This window comes from Anopheles maculipalpis, chromosome 2RL (assembly GCF_943734695.1).
Source record: "Anopheles maculipalpis chromosome 2RL, idAnoMacuDA_375_x, whole genome shotgun sequence".
NCBI classification, from domain to species: Eukaryota; Metazoa; Arthropoda; class Insecta; order Diptera; family Culicidae; genus Anopheles; species Anopheles maculipalpis.
This window is the reverse complement of record NC_064871.1, coordinates 15627043-15639228: the sequence shown is the minus strand read 5'-3', so window position 1 is coordinate 15639228 and position 12186 is coordinate 15627043. Positions and strand designations below refer to the sequence as shown.

At 46.1% G+C, this 12186-nt stretch overlaps 3 protein-coding genes across 10 annotated transcripts in view; 2 read left to right on the top strand and 1 right to left on the bottom strand.

Annotated features, from left to right (window-relative positions):
• LOC126557475 (dihydropyrimidinase) overlaps nucleotides 1–12186 on the top strand; it is a 445624-nt gene that overhangs the window by 188761 nt on the left and 244677 nt on the right. The gene's annotated exons all lie outside the window — the stretch shown is intronic.
• The window catches only part of LOC126556566 (neurofibromin), a 137758-nt gene that overhangs the window by 110465 nt on the left and 15107 nt on the right, over nucleotides 1–12186 (bottom strand). For 4 of the 7 annotated variants that reach the window (XM_050211878.1, XM_050211877.1, XM_050211872.1 and 1 more), the window contains one exon: nucleotides 9966–10166. The exons of 1 other annotated variant lie outside the window; for it this stretch is intronic. In XM_050211878.1, the coding sequence (XP_050067835.1) occupies nucleotides 10036–10166 (131 nt within the window). In that variant the 3' untranslated portion in view covers nucleotides 9966–10035. Of the gene's footprint in view, nucleotides 1–9965; nucleotides 10167–12186 lie in introns of those variants that run through there. 2 more of the 7 variants (XM_050211876.1, XM_050211873.1) reach the window with 1 other exon arrangement.
• On the top strand, nucleotides 5585–6517 carry LOC126558745 (neural/ectodermal development factor IMP-L2). Its single transcript, XM_050214804.1, has 2 exons — nucleotides 5585–5885; nucleotides 5972–6517. The coding sequence occupies exons 1-2, from the start codon at nucleotides 5589–5591 to the stop codon at nucleotides 6515–6517; spliced, it is 843 nt and encodes a 280-aa protein (XP_050070761.1). The 5' UTR covers nucleotides 5585–5588.

Genomic DNA, 12186 nt, shown 5'->3' with positions numbered 1-12186 from the left:
AGCAGCAAAGGGTGGTGTGGTGGTAATTGTTTATATTTGGCAGTTTTTCGGTCGCCCGGCTCGGCGGCTCAAGGTCCGCAAGGTAAAGGTGCGGCCCCTGGACGGGGGGAAGAGGTAGGGTTCCGAGGTAAAGAACAGCCGAAGGGCTTATTAATAGCTTGACAGTTGATGGGCCAGTGTGAAGGAGCACACACTGGACGGAAGCATCCGTATGAAGTGCCCTGTTGTGTGGATGTGTCCTCGAGCTCGAGCCGTTCGGTACGGCAACAGCAGCGGGCAAGGCAAAATCACGTGAAAATCACATTTCCTACTCAAAAACGCCGAACAGCCATGGCTGAGATGCGCTGAAGTATTCTTACAGCGAGGTGAGCACAAGTGATGCAACTCACCTCTCTAGGAGTGCTTCTCTGTCCGGGCTGCTGGCTTCCGTGCCATACTGCTGTACTCATGTCACTTTGCTAGCACTTTACGGTGTTGTTGGTTTATTATCCCAGCAACTAGCCACACAGAATCGCACGGGTACACGGTAAACGGATGGCTAATCTTCAGCGTGGACAAGATTTGTACAGGTGGCAGTGCACCGAATGAGTTGACGCTGAGCTGATTAATTTTAATTAATAGTCACCCCGTTTGTCGTTTCCAACTAACTGTCGCGTGTAAAACACGTTTCACGCACGTGAATTCGGGATAAGGGATGCTGCACCAGGCTTCGGCGCAGCATGTTCTTTTTGTCGTAAGATCGCGTAGATGATCTTGCGGCGGTGTAGGCGTACACCGTCGACATCCCTCGGTGTGTTTGTGTAACGTAAATTGCAGAATAAATCGAAGAAAGGGTAAAATAATGCTCACGAATTGGACGTTTGCTGAAGCATCATCAACCCCACACAGGGGACTTAAGACACGAACGAACGTCTTATGGGGAGAGGAAGAGAGGTCTGGAAGGGTGTCGAAGAGATGTGGCACTGTTGAAAGAGTACACGGTTGCCCGCGCGACATCGTACGATCAGGCCAAGACCAATGGTTCCAGCGGTGACGGTGATGGCGAACAGAGGGCGCGAAGGAGGGAAGGAGGCTAGGGCAGAGAGGGAGAGTGAGAGAAAGAGAGTGAGTAGGGCGCAAAACCGTCAAGTGGCAGTAGTAGGAAACAAGGGCACAGACACAGAATGGTACGAAAGGCAAGGTTCAAATCAGATTTCAAATTCAAACCGTCCAAGTATCCACCACCACGACGCTCTCGGTTTGCTAGGGACCGTGTCGGATCGGACGCGAACCGGGCGAACCTCTCTCGCTTCCCGTCTATCGGATATGATGGGTTTGTGGAGGGGGAGGGCAATTTTATGTAACGAAAGCAAACGAAAACGGTGCTAATGGTTTCGAGATCATGACTGGCCGGATTCCCTACTTCCCCTAGTTGCCAGCTCGATCCGCCCGTAACACGTCGTCATCTTCCATCGAAAGTTTCTTGCTGTAACGCTAGGGTCTTTTGCTAGTGCGTATAAGCGAGGACAACTTTCCCCAAACGGGGATGCCCAGAATTTCCTACAGTTTGTGCTATTAATTTGGCAGCAAAACAGAACGAATAGAAGCCACGCCGGATTTTACACCGCACTAGGCAGGAGGTCTGTACAATGCTCGACACGTTGTAAGTCGATATATGCGCTTACCTATTGCTGAGGACCCTACGAAATACCCCTATATTACATTGCTGGTCTAGGACCGCGAGCGAGATGGCACGAACCGCGGTCACGGCGTCAAATGGAGAGAAACACACACACACACACACCGATCGGGGGCCGGCTCGTCAAGAGAGAGAGAGAGAATGAACCGAATGAACCGAACGGGGCCTGGCCCTAGATTATAAATTCGATCCGCGGGCCCGTCGGGCCATTCATTCGAAACCCGAGTGTCTTGCCGTAAGTTTGTGTGCACGTCGAGTCGCCGCGCTTCGCCATCCATCTTTACCGTGTCCGCCTGCGAGTTTATAATACTACAGCGAAAAGGATTGTGCACCGTTGGCCGCGCGTTAGAGAAAGCCTACCCCCCCTCCCTCGCACCTAGACCAAACACAGGCGTGTGACTGCGCCAAAACGGTCCGCCTGCTCGTCGCTTTATCATCCGGCAGAATCATCATCGGGTGCCAGTGTTGGCGCGCGTAACACAACACAAGTGTGTGTGTGCGGGACCTCTCCACAGCGGCCATCCTTTATCGGCAAACTGTCTGACGTCAGCACGGGGAAAAAGTAGTCGAGCTTTGTGTCGCGGCGTCCGGATTTGATTGATCGGAATCGGGCCGGGGCGGGTTGCGGAACCCCTAGTTTCGATCGGTGTCCCCGAAATCGAGAGCGCACACCACCGTTTAATGTCAGCCCCCGGTGCAGGCCGTTTATCAGCGTCGCACAAGCATCAGCGAGAAAGCAGCAGCAGCAGCATCCGCAAGTTGGCGGCTACCATCATCAGTGCGGCCATTACCGCTGACATTACTAGCCCGTGCGCCATCGCCACGGTACGATTGTGGGGAGCGATTGTGGTGTAGCTAGCTAGCCACTACTGCTAGGAAGGAGTGGGAAGAATCATCGTATCATCGGAGACGGTTTCGCAGATCATCCTGTCGTGTGTGATCTTCGTGCAAACGCGACACACCTTCACGTCATATTAAAGATCCGTACAGTGAGCAGTGTGAGAACTTATTGTGAGACATACTGAGGAGTAATAGAAGAGTGATAGCAACTCTAAAGCCTTGTCGATCAGATTGAAACAATCGCAAACGCGAGCAGAAATCAGTGTTCCGAAGCGTACAACAATACCGTTCGCAACCACTAGAGCCAGTCGTCAGCAAGACGGCCACGCCGCCAGTTACGCCGTCCGTCCATATGTTGGGCTTCGACGAAAAAGTGAACCTTTCCGAATTAATGTTGCTAAATGTGCTGATAAAACATCTTACAAACTCAAACATTACATAACACACGGTGTGTCCGTTCGTGAGCGAGTGTGTGTGTGTGTGCGTGCGTGTGTGAGTGCATGCGTGTGCGCTAATCATCGGCGTGGAAGACAGTAATAAGAAGAAGACGGTTAGAATACGGAAATTTGCAGAATCGCATCTTTCGAGCCCGATCGTGGTAAAGGTCTGATAGCGGAAACAGTAACGAGAAGAACAGCGTGGAATACACCAGAGTGCCCCACGAAAAAAAAAAGCTCCAAAGCACCCAAACTGCACTTTATTGAGCGAAAGATCTATTGCCTTCCACCAACGACAGAGAGGATCGGGATATCGATCGACGATCATCCTCACAGCCTCTTCGGCGCGGGCGGCGCTATTCGAAGCTTCTCGTGTGGACTGGTGGATCAGCTCTGTGGCCATCCGGCCACCCCAAAAACGGAAGGACAAAAGGGTGAAAATAAAAGCGAGCGAGAGAGCAAAAAAACCCACACACACACACCAGGTCACCCTGGAATAAATCACAGCGAGCAATCAATTTGATTGGAGTGTAAGAAATACGCGTTGGGAGCCGCCAGCCAGAGATTAGCCCGGTTCGGTGCAGGTTTTAACGGTTCCACCGGTCTCATTCCTGACTGTACAACGACACAATCGTGCAAACAAAGAAACAACCCAACTCTTCCGTTCGTGTAAGATCAGTGGAAGATCATTGGACGCCTCAACGTGAGGAACTTTCGTGAGACAAAAAAAAAAAGACGATAGAAAGTAAGTACCACTTAACGGTCAAGATTACAGCCGGGAAAGTAACTTGCGGGGAACTGAGGGGTGTGCCATGAAATGTGAGGTTAGACAAAATCTAACAAACCGAAAACGTGCACTTGTATGCGGTGTTTTAGAATATTTGGGTCGCGCAGCGCCTATACTGTCTAGCAAATTTAACCTTTGGAGTTTGGCTTTTGGCTCGAGTTATTGTTTTTGATAAATGTAACGAACCCTCTATTAAGATCCCGTGCCCAGCAAAGCATTCACCCACCATTTTACGGCGGCTTTCACTCAAGCCCCTCTCTATTGCGGAACTGTGTGGCACACCGACTCGACCGTTTTCGTTATCGGTCGAGTAATTTCGCGCGCGCGCGCGTGTGTGTGTGTCCAATTGAATGGCGATGATGTCACACGCATGCCACTCGATTGGCTGTCCTCCCGTGTACGCACAACTTGGCGCCACGGCACGACTGCTCTGCACGACTGATAAGGTGAAATTGATGCTCTCGGGGACGGGGCTTTTGTTGAGTCGTTGAGACCGAAAATTCACGTGTCTCGCCAAGCAGATGATAGAACGGAAAACACCGGATGTTAGAACGGCGCTGCTGTTAATGCTTCCGCCTGTTACTCTACTCTAGTGCGTACCGGGTTTGGGGTGGTCTCTAAAAATAAAATATTATCATCATTTTGTACGTTTTGTTCGCTGTGTAAAGGCGCACACGGAGCTAGGCAAAGCATGAATGGCCATTGTGTCGCGCACCTCTTGTCGTCGATCTTGACCGTTTGCGCACGATAGGTGATGCGTGTACCGTTTGGTAAAAAAAAGGGGATGATTTTATTTAAGTGAATGACACGCTGAATTTTGCTGGCGGCTGATAAATATGTTTATAAACTGCGAGTTGTATGATTCATCAATTTTTCTAAAGACAAATTTTAAAATTAAACTTACAGGGTTTCGTACCGTATAATAGAACTTTTGCATATCAATCGATAGAATATTTCAAATGGGTAAAGGAATACGGCCGGAGCATTGTGGAACTTTGCCAATCATATAATGGAATTATTTGGAAGCTTTGATTTAAAGGAACAGACATTGAACTTTAGATGAATAAATTATAAAATAACTTTAAATTTTATTTTACCAATTAATTATTAAACGCATTGCCATATTGCAAAGAGCCGTCATCTTGGAATGAAATTAAAATAATTTTTGTAACGCTCGGCAGAACATTCCCGCAGCCGATTGTAAAGTTCCAAAATCGAGTTGCAAAAATTTCCCCTATTCTAAATGTAAGATTCTCCTACATGATTGCAAAGTACTACAAAAGCCAAAATTCCAACCAACCTATTTTACGTACCTCATATCCAATCACTCTAGGGTGTTGTAGCTCAGGTAACCTTTTTACCGAGCCCGGGCACGTGACATCGGTCAAAGCTCAAATCGGTTTTACAGCTGGTTGAACATGCCTGTGGGCCGCGGGAAAACGGACGGCGGAACAAGTACTAAAAAAAGTTCACCGCTCCCGTTTGTTCGTGTCATGGTCGATCACATGGTGGGGACTGCCGGCTAGAGCTAAAGGTGTCTGATGCAATTCCGAGCGGAATTTCTCATTCCCCGTTGAAACACCGTGAGCGTGCGAGCGCTTGCTGCCACGCCGTCACATACGATGCTCTCGCGTACGATTGTGTTCATCGGCGATAGAGCACGACGACGACGATAGAAGGGAGCAAAGAGAGCTAGCCCCAGGTGCATTTTACATCGATGCTACCAACACACTGTCGACCGACCCCCCCCTGCCCTTTTGTTACCCCTTTTCAGAAACCCTTTTCTGTCGCCTGCTCAGCATATGTGGCTAACAGCTGATTTTGTTGCTTCTTCTCTCCCGCAGACATGATGAACATTAAGCATTTGCTGATGCTGGCGATGTGCCTGCTGGTGGTGCTGCTGCTGGTCACCCCCGGCAGTGGCCGTGCCGTTGTGCTGGATCAGGATACGGCTTCGTCATCGGAGGGTGTGCGTGCGGACGGTGGAGGCCGTGCGATAAGGCCCACGTTCGTCAAAATCACGGCCGCACCGCCGGCACGTGTGGCACAGATCCGCGGAACAACGGTAGAGCTGGAGTGTGAAATTATGGGCTCACCAACGCCCACCGTCCAGTGGGTACATGGCAGTGGTCAAACGGCTGATGTAAGTCTATTCCTTCGGCTTCACGCACTCCTTACCTTACCAGCTACTGTACTAAAGTCGTCCTCTCTTCCTGTTCTCTCTCGCAGTGGGAAGATATCAGCGTCAACGTTATCTCGGAGGACACCCCAACATCGGTGGCACGCGTCGTAACGCGGCTAGTGATCGACCGTACCTCACGTGCATCCCAGTCCACCTTTACCTGCATCGGTCGTGCCGCCGGGCAGGAAGTTAGCTCCTCGACCGTCGTTTACCACGTGGACAGCGTATCGCATCTGGGCAACTTTTCCGACATGCCACTACTACGTCCCGCTGGGGCCGTCGAGTCAATGTTCAAGAATCTGAAGGGTGCACGCATCACGCTACACTACAAGACACTGTTCGAGAACATGGGCTCAACGGTGGTGTTACCGTGCAAGGCGATCGGTCGACCGCTGCCAGAAATTACCTGGCTGAATGAGGAGGGCAACGTGGTCGGCAGCCTGCAGGATCCACGATTCCGCACCCTGCCAACCGGTGAGCTGATCATTACCGGGCTCCGGTGGGCCGACATGGGATCGTACACGTGCGTGGCGAAGAATGTGCTGTCGAAGGATGAATCTGAAACGTTCGTTTACCCGATACGACCGAACTAGACCGAGCGCAGGAGACGACTACTGCGGCCGCAGCATACCAGAATCTTCCATAAATCACGCCCCAATTATTGATGCACCGACAAATGGAAACTTACAAACTAAGCTAAGCAAATGATAGTGTTAACAGGTGATGAGAAGGAGAAAAAAAGCACAAAAACAGATTAAGAGAGAGAAAAACCAACTTATGCCATATACTTAACTTATTTAAAGTTGCACTGTTGCAGAATCCAACCTATCATACCTTACATACGCGTCCCCTTGCTAAATCCAATTTTCAATGTAAGCAAACCTGCAACCAACTTAACGCACGCGGAAGAACGGCTCGTAGAGCCGATTCCGATTGGAGTCTTTGTAGCATTGAAATGCATTCACTAATTTTAATTTATTTTTTTTTTATAAATATGTCTCCTATTCGATGTAACCGTGAACTTATACCAAGGTACCCATCAATGGTACGTGAAACAAGCTTTCGCTGCTCTCTATTATTATATTATTAGTGAAGAATACAACACACCATACGTAACCGTTACACCGTTAACCAATTTGATGCATTTGATCCCAGGTGTGGAGGATCAGGAAAGCATTTAGGGCTCAGGATGTTGTGTCGCAACAGCACTATGCAAAAAAAACCCATGTACATATAGCTTCGTCGTCGTGTCTGCGTTTGTTAATATACACACTTGCTACAGTAGGCTAGGAGGCGCCTCAGGGCGCCCACCATGTATGGAGCAAAAGAAATGTTTTGGACGTTTTAGACTGCAGCGTTAGTCGACACTGCACTGTACACCACGTGGTTGCTACCATCGGTAGGACACCAGTGTATCTCTACAGGGAAGGCTACTACTGCAGAAGAAATTGGATGAGCACAGGTTTCCGATAGGGAACATTGTGAATGGATGGAATAAAATGTTTCATTGAAAATAAAAGAAAACGCATGACTATAAGTGAGTTTTTTTTTTTTCGGATGATTCTATGTAGCTGGTAGTTTCCGTTGCGTTTCCGAAGATCCCTGGACGAAGTCATCGAAGTAAGGTTGTAGGACCAGAAAGAACTACCGGCCGAGAAGCTGATCTGTGCTAATTATAGAGCCAATTACAGTCCTGAATGCTGCCGATAAGATCCTGTCCTTCCTACAGATTTCGTTGGAAGTTACCAAGCTGGAATTTTTCTTCTTCTTTGTCTGCATTAGATCGCCGACAGTTTCAGGACTCCATCTGTTCTAGCCAACTAGCTCGCTGTGCTCCTCTACACCTGCTGGTTTCTGGTGGTGTTCATGAGTCTGGCATCCTCATCGCGTCCCCAAACCATCATATCATTCCGGCCTCGACTACCGTCAGGATACCTGTCCCATCTAACAGCTCAGCTGCCGTGTGAGCTAATCTCCTTTTCCCTGTCCTGCACGCACACACCTCTAAGGCTAGTCCTTAGGTCCAGCACTTTGAAAATAGTCGAGGACTCGTACTCTGCTAGGACTACCGGACACGATTTTCCTGAACAATGCGCCATCAATATTCGCCCGGACAACAACGTAAGCGGAGCTACGATCGTAGCAATGTAGCAGAGCTTCTCTACCACCACGAAATCGTCACCGTCAACTCCCGTCAGAGCCTCCCACAAGCAGGTACTTTGTGTTCGTTGCATTGTCCCTCGATCCAATCACATTGGTCTCTCGTGTCACTCCGTTCGATGAAGTCAATGTCATCCCCGAGGGCAAAGAGTTGGTCGGCAGTCGATCTCGAACAAATCCAACTCGATAGCTTCGGACTACTTCGGACTTCGGCTTACTAGACTGCCGATACCACGTAGTTGATTTGTCAGTCCTCACTACAGGGGGACGGTCCGAATGGGATTTGAACCCCGGTCCCGCCGTTTGAAGACCGGCGCCACTGTTGCCTACACCACCGAGCTGCCCCAATTTATAGTTAGTAGTTCGTATTCAGGACTGCATGGCGGTAAACTATTTGTCTAGCTGTTTGATGGTACTGATGACTTAGTCCGGAAATGGCGCGCCAGCTGTCGTAGTACTGCTTTCTATTTCGGTATCTCCTCCAGCATGTGCTCCACTGCTGCGTCAGTTGCTCGTCCGACACTTCGAAGTTGCGCTTCTTATCCTGCAAGAGTCAGGTCTGCTGCTTTGTATTTGTGGAAAGTGCAGATGAAAAAACTCACTCTTTTTAATGATTTGAATCAGAAAAGAATAGTAGATGAGTCGACTTAAATCATTCACTCACTGTCTAAAGATTCATTTAAAAAATAATACACTACAATAACTTTTTTTCGGATTATTATCACTCACTCACTCTGAGCCGATTGTTGACTCATTCTTTCCGCGTTATACTCACTCACTCACTTACTCTCTGTGCCGACTAATGGTTCACTCTTTTGTCTTTATTCTCACTCATTCACTCAACTTTTCCGCCGGTCATGACTTTGGTTGATTTTCTTTTTTCAAATCAATTTTTTAATACAAAAATGAACGAACTCAAAAACGAAAACTCCGAAAAAATGTTGCTGCTAAATTTTCTATCGGATGTTTAAACATTTATTTATAGAATCCAATGTATAAAATATACATTTAATGCGAGTGATCGAACTTGGAATCAACTTGCAGTCTAAATATTTTAATAAAAATCTTAAATCTTTCTAATGAAAATATTTCGTTTCAATTGTTTCGATTCTTTTGAGTGCGATGATCATTCATATTATGTTTTTAGTTCATATTAAAAAGTAATTTGTGAGTAATTTGTAAACTTCATTCATACTTCCTTTACCCTAAACAATTTTTTGTTCAGTAAGAAACTGATCTCATTTACCTTCCTTACAAAGGGGGGAAATAAGTTCTAATCCTTCTGTGGCCATTTTACGTGCATTACGTGGCGGGTTATTAAGAATTATGAGTTCACAATTAGTGTGCCAAAAATAACGAGCCTTGATACCAACAAGATAGTACTTGTCGATGAAATGTGTGTCCTAATAAATTAATGTACTTGAAACAGATCAGATCATCTAAAAATGAAGAAGGTATTGCATATAGGAAGGGGACAGGATCGATACAAGAGACAGGTCTCTAACAGGGACATTCTCCAAATGTTGCGCTCAGGTCGAGCTATCCTTCGGTCCTGTTTGGCTGATCGAGTAAAGAGTAGAATGATGTGTAATCATACTGATACTGTTTGTCACACTGATACAATGATTTTGACACACAGGCGGTTTGCTGACACACAAACACGTACACACAGAAAGCCACTACCACAGTACCTACGAGCACGTTCGGTAAGTAGATTAATAGTTTGCTTAAGGGATGCTTTCCTCAGAGTGGATGCTTTCCGCTTATTCTTTGCTGGAGATTAATCGTAATGCGTACTGTCAATCGACCGATGGGTCGCCTTTGATCGTTCGTTCGATGACGCTGTGTGTGATCGTGATCGGTCATTGTCGTTCGTGGTGGTAGCTCCAGCGCGGCTAGCTGCGGCAACAATGGAAGGCAATATCCGGCCGGCGCTCCACCAGATTTCCGACTAGATATTGTGCGTGGGACTGTCTATGAACCGATGCTTCGTACCTGTACGGGCCTTGCTGCAGGACGCACGGCGCAGCGAACTAACGCTTCCGCTAAAGCCATCGTGATCTAGAGATTCTGATGAAAATGCTACGTATTAAAACGTGAGTCGGACGATGATGATGATGTGTATCCGATATGCCGCGAAACGAGAAAAGCATCATGGCCATCATGGAGGAGGATTTGTCGTGTTAAGACATTGAACGGAAAATTTCATAATTAGAAATTAACAATCGCAAATAATCAACGAAAATGTCGCAAAAAGTCACATCGAGCAACGGCATTACAACAGTTCCGTAAAACAATCGGGACGAATGCAGGATTGGTATGGGAAAATATATTTAAAAATGGAATATAGAGAAGAGAGAAGAGAGAGAGAGAGAGAGAGAGAGAGAGAAGAAATTGGAAAGTAGAGAAGAAAAGGTAATAAATTATGGATTTTCAAACATTAGACAATTCTAATACTCAGTATAACAGCCAATGGAAGAGACATCAGAACACAAAACTCGCCAAAAGGTTTGCGACACATGCTCGGAAATGAAATACAAAGCAGCCCAGGTAAACAATTTATTAGAAAGAAAAGAATAATCTTTCTGTAATACGATGTAGACCGTGGTAGTCTATACTGTGTTACAGTGTATTTCTTCTTGAGAATAGTGACATTTAACGGAAAACGGGCTGTCAGCACTGAAGAGCTTGCTACTAGCGATAACGAAACTAAATATCCAAACATACCAAAAAGACGGACGGAAAATTGAAACCCCAACCGAACATAGTTTCGTTTGGTAAGAGGACGATTAAAGCAACGCTGTGATAAAAATTAAAAAAAAACGTATGTATACGATTAACATTAAAGAGAGTAACAATAAATAGTGTATTGTGCAACGATATAGTTAAATATGGCATCGAGGGTTTTTGTTCTTGCTTATTAGCACTAGCTGCCTATAACTGATGTTCGTTTTGAAGAAGTATTTTCAACTAAAGTCAACCGTAAAGAGCTTTGCTCCCCTATATATCATCTTGAGTAAATTAACTAGCATGGTCTGTTAAATATGATGATTTCAGAACTGTTTTCTGGGTGCAAGATACGTTGGTGTTTTATATCTTAAGCTTCCGGGCAGCAATCGAATTGAAACATTTCGAAAGACTCTTTTTTAGTTTTCAAACCAACCTTGTGCATCAACGTTCGGAAAACTCAAGGACTAGAATTACAATTTGAATGCTTGTTTAGATGAGTTTTGCAATTGTTTTTTTCCTTCTCCCTAATTCTCATGGCCTCGGTTGAAATTATTGTTGTTGTGGTTTAGCAATTTTACTACTTTTCTGACTTGTCTGCAATACTAACACGTATTGGCAAAATGCCACCAAATATTCTAAACCTGTTAATAATCAAAACTAATGCGTAGTCTAGTAGCTGCCTTAATTCTTCCTATTTTAGTACCACACCTAACAGCAAATGGAAAAACCAACATAAGACACGATTACTTACGCCGTTGCGGCTTACAAAAAATTGGACAACGTCGCGCATTTATAAATATTACTAACATGTCGACAGGGTAGTACACACAGGTACTAGAAGGTACGTTAGATTTTTTTATCGGTTTATCGGTCAAGAGATCTAATTCCTCTGTAGTAAAAATAGAACGAAAAAAACACAGCACGGCACGGGCTTATACATATACAAACATTTACATACATATACATTTAGCGTAGAATACTACTACAGCAAGGTGATAATGGGTGACAAAAAAAAATTCCACAGTAAACATTAAAAAAAAAAACCAACTCAAAAAATGCTCAAATTGCACACGCCCGAGCATCATGGATTGCATGAAGGAGTATGATGTGTTGTGGGAGTTTTTTTGTTGCCCCCGGCTCAAAAGATCAACATCGATCGAGAAAAATAAAACCGAATCCTTCATACGAAAATCAAAACGTCAAACGAGAGCATAAAAGAGTAGTAGTTCTACAGAAAATGATCCATACAGCGAGTAAAGAAGGACCGCAGCCGCCGGTAGAAACTGTCCGACCAGGGCAAGGGACGGTTGTGCTCGTTGCTACCGCGGCGGACGGCACCAACACACCGAGAAAACAGCGAAACGGAACCAAA

Bases quoted from the DNA above. Each gene is read 5' to 3' on its own strand.
- LOC126558745 (XM_050214804.1), top strand. From the start codon at position 5,589: ATGATGAACATTAAGCATTTGCTGATGCTGGCGATGTGCCTGCTGGTG. The intron at 5,886-5,971 runs GTAAGTCTATTC...TCTCTCTCGCAG, and splicing joins GCAGTGGTCAAACGGCTGAT to TGGGAAGATATCAGCGTCAA.